The sequence below is a fragment of the Malus domestica genome, chromosome 15 (genome assembly GCF_042453785.1).
Source record: "Malus domestica chromosome 15, GDT2T_hap1".
NCBI classification, from domain to species: Eukaryota; Viridiplantae; Streptophyta; class Magnoliopsida; order Rosales; family Rosaceae; genus Malus; species Malus domestica.
In genome coordinates this window covers 27,113,494-27,124,682 of record NC_091675.1, presented here as the reverse complement: position 1 = coordinate 27,124,682, position 11,189 = coordinate 27,113,494, and the positions used below count along the sequence as shown (strand labels likewise).

The 11,189-nt window shown below is 35.7% G+C and overlaps 1 protein-coding gene across 1 annotated transcript; it reads right to left on the bottom strand.

Moving 5' to 3' along the window:
• Positions 1–664: 664 nt before the first annotated feature.
• LOC103431617 (peroxidase 51-like) lies at positions 665–3,054 on the bottom strand. Its single transcript, XM_008369784.4, has 4 exons — positions 2,754–3,054; positions 2,439–2,633; positions 2,049–2,214; positions 665–1,328 (listed from the first exon to the last, which is right to left on the bottom strand). Exons 1-4 carry the CDS (start codon positions 2,979–2,981, stop codon positions 934–936), a joined length of 984 nt encoding a protein of 327 aa, XP_008368006.3. The 5' UTR covers positions 2,982–3,054; the 3' UTR covers positions 665–933.
• Between the last annotated feature and the right edge of the window lie 8,135 nt (positions 3,055–11,189).

Sequence of the window (11,189 nt, the reverse complement as noted above, 5' to 3'; positions counted from 1 at the left end):
TTAAAAAAAATTATGGTTGACAAAATAAAACAAAATTATAGAGGGTAAAATAGGCTTGAAACAAAATGACAAATGAGAACTCTAGCACTTAATTGATAGTCAAAGGATGTGTAGGCTTGTTCCTATAATATTCTGATATAATATCACTATTTAAACTTAAGTAGAACTAATATTATTGACATCTAATCATTGATATAGAATTATTTCATTTATTTGTATTTGGTTCTACATTGAACATGTTTTGTTCTAAATAACGATTAAATTTATGGTCAAGTAATTTGCTACATGGTAGCTAAAGTCTGAATGAACTTTGATGGGTTTAGTTACTAGTGAGAAAAAAATGGTTTTTAAAATATTCAGGAGGAATATTCAAGGTCACCTAAAAATTGGATATTAGGTTTGGTTCCGATTGAGTGATTTACACATCCTCTACTAATGATGAAATAATGCTAAAAGAAAAAAAAGTAATATGAAAGAAGAAGAGATGATGATAAAGCATTCAATAAGCTTATCCAACCCAAACTTAGGGTGTGACTACAATACTACGGGACTATAAATATACCAAGACAATATTGATGATTATGATTATGATAAGGTATAATATAAGTTGCATTGAACAGAAACAAAAATTAAATATAAAAAGGAAAACGAATTGGGCCTGATGTTGTTTCACTTGACAGATTGACACAATGTCATCCTGTCCATTATTTCATATACAGCTAACTTAACAATTTCGATTATTGAAGTTACAAACCTCACTGTAAGAGTTAAATCTCTCCTATTTTCAACTTCTTCTTTTTCCCTTCTTTCTCTCTCTCTTCTTTTTCTTTTTCTTTCCATTTTTTGTCCCAAAAAAAAACCGATGAACTGAAGCTGAATTTGGTCTACATTTAGTTTAACCTGCTTCCTTTTTGTAACCCCCTTTTTTTTCCCTCAATTTAAAATACCGCAATCACGACGAATATTGCCATTATTGCCGGTCTTGATTCCCACCCGACCCAGCTTGGTCATGGCGTTAATAAAGGCCTGGTTAAAAGCCGTCTTATCTTTGGCCCATGTTCTTACCGTGGGCTGGGACCTGCTGTCCTTAAAAAGGACCTGGTCCGAGGTAAATAACCCCTTCCCTTCTATAAGATTCTGAAAGTATGCATTGTCAAACTCCCTGGGCGAGGTTGGGTCCATGTTGATGGCTATGTCGGGGTCCACATTTTGGGGACACATTTGTTGGAGCTGCGTTGCATACGTTTTGTTCAGCGTGGGGTCCACTGGATTACTGTAAATCCGATTTGAAAACTGGTTGCAACGAGAGAACCCTAGGGTGTGTGCCCCTGCAGATTAAACAGAGTTATTAGTGTAGTGCCTTTAATTAGTGCATGTCAATGAATCATAATGCTGCATATTATAGCATATCATGTGTAAATCACGCAATAATTAAAATTTGTATCTCGTGGAATATTCTCGTATTGATGTATAATGTATATACAGCTATACACTTGATTTATGCAAGAATTTACATAATCGATTGTTTTCAACAATGTTTGATGGAGAATTAATTGATGAAGTACTCATTCAAGAATCACAAAATATGGTTCTCTAATATCAATGAGAAATGCTAAGGAGACTCTCAAAGTATGGCTCTCTATGAATTTTCTGTCACCTCACAGTTTAACATTAATGTTTTGTTAACATTATAAAACATTTTGCTATAAACATGGCAGAGAGTTCATGGAGAGTCTCCTTAGCATTTCTCAATATCATTTTAATACACACTAATGATTTCAATTATCTATCTTTTTGGGTTGAAAACAATGTTTCTTGAAAGAAATTTTTTTTGAAAGCACTTTTAATTATCTAAAACTCACAATCAAGCCTTAATATTGCAAATATTGTGTATGTTTAGAAAAGGCTAATTAACGACGGTAGTTTAAAAGCATGTGGGTGACTGTTAGCTATCGAAGTAAGTAGATGACTATCGCTAGCATAGGTCTTAGGTTTTAATGTATGATGTGTCCCATTGACGAGAAAATAGCACATACAACCCATCTTACCTGAAAGAGCAACCATGTCAGCCTGGGACAACCCATTGGAAGCAAACATGGAAGTGAGCTGGTTCAAATTGAATGTTGGCTTGGGCAGCTTCCCATCTACACTTGTAGAAGTTGAGGTTAGTCCATCCAATCTTCCTAACTCAACCGAATATGAAGGTCCACCAACCTGAACTTAATTAACACAATTAATTGTAATTAACCTTACCCTAAAAAGATTGTAATAACTTCAAATGCGTCAACTCGATTATCACAACTTCTCACAAATGCATGGCACAATAGTAATAGAGTAATGCTCTTTATATTGACAGACTTTGAATATGAACTATACGTTTCCGATATTAGAAAGTAGAAAATCTAATTCAAACAAAGTCCTAGTGATGAACAGATTACCAAACCAATGACATCTCTGGTGGCCAAGGCAAGAATATCAGCGCATGAAACTTTGTTTTTGCATTGAGGAACTGCATCAACGGCTGCTTTGGCTTTGATCACCGTATCAAACCCATCTCCGGCTAATGATAGATTATCAGGATGGTCCTTTTCTGCCTTGTTGCTTGCAGTGGAAGCAACGGAAGCATCACATCCCTACCATTTATTTCACAACACAACAAAACAAAGCTCAGATTTTGATCAAAATTTCGAAACCCATGTAGAAAACTTGTTAATCTCTCGACTTTAGGGTTTAGATAGCGTTTAAGTGATTACATGGACAAAGCAATCATGGAAAAAGAGACGGAGTGTTGCCGGAACAGTGACGAATGTTTGCTGGAATTTATTATTGACAGCATTTTTTACAATTTTTTCTACGTCGGGGCAGATGTTGGCATAGTAATTTGTTTTGAGCTGCGCCGATGTGGGACAAAGAAGTAGACACAAACTGAGGCTAAGTGACCAAACTAGTAAAAGATTGAAGCAACCCATGCGACCAAACATTTGATTTTTTCAGTACACAGATAGGAAGAGAGAGAAGAAGCAGACTGAGATTTTGATTGGTAAGGGTGGAGGAATGTATAAAAAGAAGAGGGCGCATGAGTCATGACATATGCGCCAGTTGGATTGAAGAAAGCATGCATTTGAATGTAGACAATGTCTAGTGTGTTCGAAAGAGACATTGATTTGACTATGTCAAAATTTTCAATTGCCGCCCTAGGTCTTACTCTCTGCAACTTTGCCGAAGTTTGAGTTTGTTCTAAAATAATAAGATATATTGATTTTAGTCTAAACACGTAGTAACCCTAATATAAAAATGATTAGAGAAAATATGAACACGTGGTCCAATTAAGGACAAAAAGTGTTGACCAAAAACAAAAAAAAAAAGATAAAAACCAACAAGATCTACTACGGATTCTTTTGGTGAGGATTTTGGGATTCGTAAATTATATCCATTTATCTTATATTGTGCAGCCAAGTTTTTTCAGGTATTGTTTGTATTTAATTTTAAATAAAAATATTTAAAATGACTGCATAATATACGATGAACGGATATGATTCACGGATCCCCAGGATCTTCACAAAAGGATCCAAGGAGGATCTGGATTAAGATAAAAAGTGGGTTTGGAGTCTGCTAAATTGGAACAACTAGATCCCAAACGGCACGTTAAGGTTCATGTGGGCTAGGTGTGGCTTGCTGTATCAAAAGGAGTAGAATCCTCTCCCCTTTTATTTCCATCTCATTTCCTTTCCTCCTCTTACACTTTGTTTTTATCGTATTGTCTCCATAAAAATCAATATAAGATATTGACGTAACTTAATTGTAATCGTTCAAGTAGGAGAGACGTGAATGAGAGAGAATATCTATACCAGAATATTATATTGGACCAGCCACTTGGCATAGATTCAGTGTTGAAATACATGAGGCATGACATTAGGGTTTGTAGTTCGTTACGTATAATTAAAGATTTTTTTTGTTTGTTTAGATTTATTAAATGCCAGGAGGATCCTTTCTGGATCTTTTTTATGAGAATTCTAAGAATTCTCAAATTGTGCCTGTTTATATCATGCGGGCAGTTTTTGTCAGTTACTATTCATATTTAATTCAAAATAAAAATATTTAAAATGATTTTTGACCACACGATGTACGATGAACGGACACGATTTGAGGATCTCCAGGATCTTCACAAAGAGATCAGGAGAGGATCCTCATTCTATAAAATGAGCTTAATTTGACAGATTAACAACTAAGTATTGTCTTTATGATTAAGAAGATGGGGAATGGTCAACCAAGATGGACTATGCTAAAAATGTATACTTGGCTAATTGAGACTATTGAGGAAATGGGCCGGGGACTTTAGATAAGTACCAACTAAATTGCTAAATGTCTTGCCAAACTTTTTCTAGGTAACTAATAAAACAAATGAAATTATGCATTATTTATCGACTGTAGACGATGATAATGTCTATGCCTAGTGGGAAGGGTTTTATTGACTTTGTCATTAGTTTATATGTGAGGTGGTAAGTGATCGGATCATATTTATATATATTTTTACTTCGAATTCACTCGTCTTTTCTTAGTTAGTTCCTTATATTTTTGAGCTATTTACGTTATTTTTATGTTTATAGGATTTGTTATGCAAAGAAAATAAAAATAGCACAAATGAGTTTTAAATAATAAACAGAAAGAATATTGGTTTTATTTTTGGATTGGGTTTTATTTTGGTTTATTTTGGTTTATTTTATATGCATTGAATTGATTGTTTCATAGAATATTGGTTTTGGATTTGTTACTTGAATTTGTTCTTAATTCCCAACTGCTACTAATTTAGAGTTTATGATACAAATTAGTTTTGTATTATTTTGTCAAGGAAGAATCCAAGGACAGCAAGAGGAATAAAATAAAGAAAGGGGATCCAAGACAAAAAGGAAAGACAGCGAGAATCCAAGGAGAGACTTGCGGAGCGCCAGGCATGAAAGCAGGCGGGACAGCTAAGGAAAGAAAAGGCTGTCTTGCAGCCTTGAGAAAAAAAAGAAGAATATAGAGAAAGCTGCCTTTGCAGCGTGAAAAGGAAGAAAAGGCGCAGGGAATTGGTGGAACGAGAGGGCTGCCCTTTGGGCAGCTTGAGAGAGTGGAAGGACAGCAAGACAAACGCCAGGAAAAAGAAGAAAAAAAAAGCGTGACAGGCAGGATAGGCACGGGATTGGAAGGCAGGGCAGAGAGATAGAAGTTGCCTTTGGCAGCGTGGAAGAAGGCGTGGGGAGAGAGAGAGCACAGAAAACTGTGCGGAAAAAAAGAAAAAAAAAGAAACAGAAGGTCAGACGGAAGAATAAGGTTAGAGAGAGGAATCGAAAGGGGAGAGAGATAGGAGAGACTGACGGAAGTCAGAGGGCAGGTCAGAGGCGCGGCAGCAAAGCAGAAGCAGTGCGCAGGGACAGACAGAACACTGAAGCACTCTCCTCTCTCGGTTAAATCTTTCTAAATCTATATTTTATTTCTGTTTTAATAATGTGTAATTAAATTTTATTTTGGCTAGAGGTTAATTCAAAACCATGAATATATTTGTAATATGAATTGATTACCTTCAGTTGTGAGTTATAAGTTGTGAATTCAATTTACTTATCCGTTCGTATAAAAACTGATTTGTGTATGTTGGTTGAGAGTGCACGCTTAATTTACATGCATGAATTTGATGCTAGAATATAAGTGAATTTCACCTAATCATTATGAACTTATTTTCACAAGTAGTAAAGGTTGCTAGTCACAATCACGTTAAGTAAATTCTTGGCAAGAGTATCATGCTTTTCATAGTTACGAATGCCTCGTCAATGCTTATAGTTTTCACAAAGTTTAATGATCTTTGATTTTATCTCTATTGTGCTTTTCACGTAGGGGACTTTTGAAGAATGTTTTGAATTGTTGTATGCGTTTTCCCGTCCAATTCAATAACTTAAGGAAAACTTGAAGATTAAAAAAGTGCTATTCACAGTTAATCTGGAGTATTGAAATTCACAATTTATTAAATGAACAACTGGAAATCATTTTGTATGCAAGTATAACATGTGTGGAGAAGAACCCTCTAGCTAGTCCGTCATTTATCATTTCACCTTAATTTCATGTTTTTGTCAATTCTGTAATTTAATTAAGTTTAATTTACTTTTCATCAAAACCAAACACCCATCCATTATTAAATTATATTATTTATTTAGTTTTCTTTATTGTTAGTCTTTTAATTTAATTTCCATCCATTTCAGTTCCTAGTGTTTAATTTAATTGTTTTCATTATTTTGAGTCATTTTAAGTGTGTTTCGAGTTATTAGAGTTTTTAGCCTAGTTTTGTATCCTTGAGTCTTGTTTAATATTTTTAAATTAATTTAGGATAGATTAGCAATCCCTCCTAATCCCCGGCCTAGAACGATACCCTACTTACATCTATACTACAATTGTCAAAAAGAGGGTTTAATTTGTGTGTCAAGTAATTTTCACATCAAATTTTGGCGCCGTTGCCGGGGATTAGTAACTTTGCTAATCCCTTTATTTTTGTTTTTGTTTATGTTTATATTGGTGTTTGTGTATTTTACTTTTGATATTTGATTTATTTTTCTTTCTTTGATTTTAGGTTCAAATGGAGCCGAGGGAAATTTAAAGGAAAGATGCGTCCGGCTAAAGACGTTAAATCAAGCGCTTCTTGGGAGGCAACCCAAGCATTCAACGAAGGGAGACTTTGGAATCACTAACCCAATCAGCTTTGCATTCTTCCACCCTTATCTTTACTGCTTTCATTTTGTTTTGTTTAGTTAGTTGTGTTATTTGGTTGATTTCTGTGAGTTTGTATTATTTAGTTTAAGTGTGGGGGAAGGTTAACCAAAGTCTCTTTACATTAATTTACATAAAAAAAAAAAAAAAAAAAAAAAAAAAGATAAAATTTAAAATTAATGATAAAAAATCAAAAAAAAAAACATAAAATTAAAAAAAAAAAAAAAAGTACAAATATTTTACAATGATGTAAATTAATAGTATTCATTGGTCGGGTGGTGCTTCAGTAGTAGGCGGGGCTTCAGCAGTCGGCGGGGCCACAGAAGGAGGAGGCAGCAGAGGTTGATCAGTTGGAGCTTCACTACGCGGTGCCGCTCCAGAAGACGAAGGCAGATGTTGTTGGAACAAACCCACAAACCTCCGATGATCAAGTAAAATTTGACCATCGGTGTCCTGCATCTGGTCAATCTTCCTCTTCATGCTGGTGGCATAGCTGTGTGCGAGCTTGTGCAATTCCTTATTCTCATGCTTGAGCCCTTTAATCTCTTGCTTGAGACTCTGTATTTCAGCCACCAAGGATTCAACGTGACGGGTTCGGGCATATAGGCGTTGGGCCATGTTCGATACGGAACCCGCACACTGCACACTGAGAGCCAGAGACTCCTTGACCGCCAATTCATCAGACCGCCTTGCGAGCAGTCTGTTATCTCTGGGAGTGACAAGGTTTCGGGCCACCACCGCAGCTGTCATATCATTTTTTATCACCGAATCCCCCACGGTAAGGGGACCGGTTGGGGATATGAAAGATGGGCGCCATATGTTGTCTGGAGAAGGCGGAGCTGCCTCTTCACCACGGTTCAAGTCAAAACGACGATCGGAAGGGCCAGACATTTTTCAGAGGTGGTGAAGAAAGAAGAGAGTTGGACTGATCAAGATTAAACAAGTGCAAGATGGGAGTGTTTACAGGAGGGTACTCAAGTGTGTTGTGGAACAAAATTAACGCCTCTATAAAAAGAAGAAATCAAAGAGGCGCTCCTCAGAGAGGCGTCCTCTCGCAAATCGAAGAGTCGGGGCTCATTTCTCAAACGCCTGATTCTTTTCTCAAAAGAGGAGTTTCCTTTCTCAAAAGAGGAGTTTCCTTTCTCAAAAGCCGGATTCTTTTCTCAAATGAGGCGTTTAATTTCTTAAAAGTTGGGCTTGCTCAGAAACCACGAGCCGAACCCCGGATTTCAAAAGATCAAATTGTCCAGACGTGTCGTCACTCGTCACATGCAACTGGCAGCTTTGCGAAAATCTCGGGCAGTTTGTCGAAGCACCAATTCAGAAATCAAAGAGGGAAATTCAACAGTCAATGACACGCTAGCTTTCTCAAAAGCTGGGCTTCAACCCACGGGCAAATCTTCTTTTCCAGATTTATCCGCACGTGTCACATGCTACCTCTACAATCGACGATGCTCAGAGCTCAAAGCGCCGATTCCAGATATCAATGAGGAATCTGCTTTGCGGAAATTACGGGCAGCTTTGTCAGAAAGCGCGTAATTTGTACTATTCATCCATCTACCGGCTGCCGACACTAAGTGAGATAACAGTTCCGGTTGTGAAGACAAGTCCTATAAGTTTCTACCTTCGCCTTCCACAGCAAAAGCACACTCTCTCAGCACACCCTCTCAACACTTCTTCATCTCCGAAAATGCATTCCCAAAGAATCCTCCTAAGTTACTCTGTGTTCCTCATTCCTTGGGATACTCCTGCGAACAACCCATTCAAAGCAAAAGTATTTCATATCATAAAGGTTGAAAGCAAGAGTATCTCATATCATGCTTTCTCCCTGTCCTTTCTCCAGCCAGCCCTTGCTCTCGAGTACTCATCATCTTATGCTTTCTCTTTGTTTCTCACTTATAAGGGAAGTGAAGATGATACCTCGAAGCATGTGGAGACAACGTGCTGATTCATCCTCAACTAAGGACAAGGAGAAAGAGAGCAAGAGGTGGGCACTTGGAAAGATTGAAGAAAGAAACAGACCAACACCTCTCCCTCGTGCCTGCCCGCCATGCAGAGGAAACAAGCAGAGAAGAATGCAGCTTGCACAATCATCCCAGCGGAAGGAGTCCGAGTTGAGGAACTAGAGAAGCTGCCACATCTGTTTGGAGAACAAATAAGGAACTGCAACATCACCAAAGAGCAAAGCTTCGCCGTACAATATCATCAAATCATCACTTGCAAGTAAAAAGCTAAGTGTCACCCTGTTCAAGAGGAACGCTGTGGAAAATCAACAAGCACGACCAATGATTACTTATTAGTTCTTTTCATTGTCTTTTATCGTGATTTTCAATTTTTCGTTTGCAATTTTTTTTATTATTTATTTATTTTTTATTATTTTATTTTCTTGCGTTACTTAACTGAATTATTTCTTTTCTTTGCAGGAACTTTTGGTTATTTCCACCCTTGAAGTTGATTGCAGAATTTTATCTTGGGGGTCATCGCTTGATTTTACTGCAAATTAGGGAAGTTTTCAGTCCAATTGCTTTATTTTGTTTCTTATTATTTATTTATTTTATTTTATTTGCGTTATAGTGTTTTCTGACATTGGGGACAATGTCAAGTTTAAGTGTGGGGGTAGACATCTCTAGAATTTCATTTATTTCTGTGTTGTTGCTTTTTGTTTTCTTTAAAAAAAAATAAAAAAATAAAAAATAAAAAAATAAAAAAAAATCGGAAAATTTAAAAAATAAAAAATTGTCTTGTTTCCCTTATTGTTTTGAATTAGATTTTTGTTAGTTTCCCGACCCAATGATATAATTGGATCAAATTTGAATCATGATTATCAAGAACTTAGTTAACATGTGTTTTGTGAAATTCCTTATTCTCTTGTTAGTTTTGTACATGTTTGACCATCTTTGAAAAACCAAATGCACATAGCCTTGTTAATGTGAAACTAAAGTATGACTTAAAGCTTCATATGTGAATTTAGTGACCATATACATCCTATGTGAGTTTTTGAGCCTATTAAAAGTGTGTGCATTTTTCCATACACTCCTATTTTTTTATGTGTGATGAACTTATGTGAGATACATCTCTAGAACTTGCGTAACGATCTTTCGAAATGTTTGTCATTGATTGCATGAACTTGGAAATGATAGAGGCATTAGGTTTACCACCATGGCCCAAATAACCATGTTTCCCAAAGAAAAATGATATCATTAGATTGCCAATTTGAGCCGTGTTTGTTGAGCCTTTTATTTCTTATCACCAGATATGTCTACCCTTATACCTGAAACATTTTTCCTTACCCTTTCCAAGCGAGCAATGCGAGATTGTCTTATGAGAAATGTTTGTGAAGTACTTTGAAGGTGTTTGGCAAAAGAATAAGTGTGGGGGTATTTCATGTTTGTATTTCAAAAAAAAAAAAAAAAGAGAAAAGAGAATAAAAGAAAAAGAAAAAGAAAGATTGTACACAAAGAAAATAAAAAGTTTTTAAAGTTTCAGTTTAAGGGTGTGGTTGGAGGTGCTAGAAGAATCGCTGGAAATATTGAGTTCTTATAAATCTAAACAAAAGAATTGCTTGCAATGTAGCTTGGAACTTGTGTTTTCCTATTCTTTCGTTTCAATAACTTTATCCCTAAGCCTCATTACATCCAATAAAAGTCCTCTTGATTTAAGTTTTGCAATTATGATTGTGGAGAAGTGATCTTTATGCAAGCTTATTGTAGAAATTTCACATTTGATTCTTTGAGCGAAACACATTAAAACTAAACACATATGTGATTGAGTGTATATCCCGTGAGAAGGTTACTACTTTGCATATGATGATTTTAAAAATAAAAACTTGAAATTGCATTAGCATGGCTATCTCACACACTACACTTCAAGGATGATTCAAAGATTACTGCTAATATTTGAATAAGGAAGATGAACTTGGATTAACTTGTTTGGTGCTAGCTATGGTTCTTGACGATTTGTTTTCTCGAATGAAATTCTATGAGGGTCACATAGGGGGAAACTAATGTTTTTCATGTTAGTACTTTTTCATGTTTTCTTTGTTTTGCTCGAGGACTAGCAAAAGCTAAGTATGGGGGTATTTGATCGGATCATATTTATATATATTTTTACTTCGAATTCACTCGTCTTTTCTTAGTTAGTTCCTTATATTTTTGAGCTATTTACGTTATTTTTATGTTTATAGGATTTGTTATGCAAAGAAAATAAAAATAGCACAAATGAGTTTTAAATAATAAACAGAAAGAATATTGGTTTTATTTTTGGATTGGGTTTTATTTTGGTTTATTTTGGTTTATTTTATATGCATTGAATTGATTGTTTCATAGAATATTGGTTTTGGATTTGTTACTTGAATTTGTTCTTAATTCCCAACTGCTACTAATTTAGAGTTTATGATACAAATTAGTTTTGTATTATTTTGTCAAGGAAGAATCCAAGGACAGCAAGAGGAATAA

Bases quoted from the DNA above. Each gene is read 5' to 3' on its own strand.
- LOC103431617 (XM_008369784.4), bottom strand. From the start codon at position 2,981: ATGTTTGGTCGCATGGGTTGCTTCAATCTTTTACTAGTTTGGTCACTT. The intron at 2,634-2,753 runs GTAATCACTTAA...AATAAATGGTAG, and splicing joins TCCATGATTGCTTTGTCCAT to GGATGTGATGCTTCCGTTGC. The intron at 2,215-2,438 runs GTAATCTGTTCA...AATTAAGTTCAG, and splicing joins CCAGAGATGTCATTGGTTTG to GTTGGTGGACCTTCATATTC.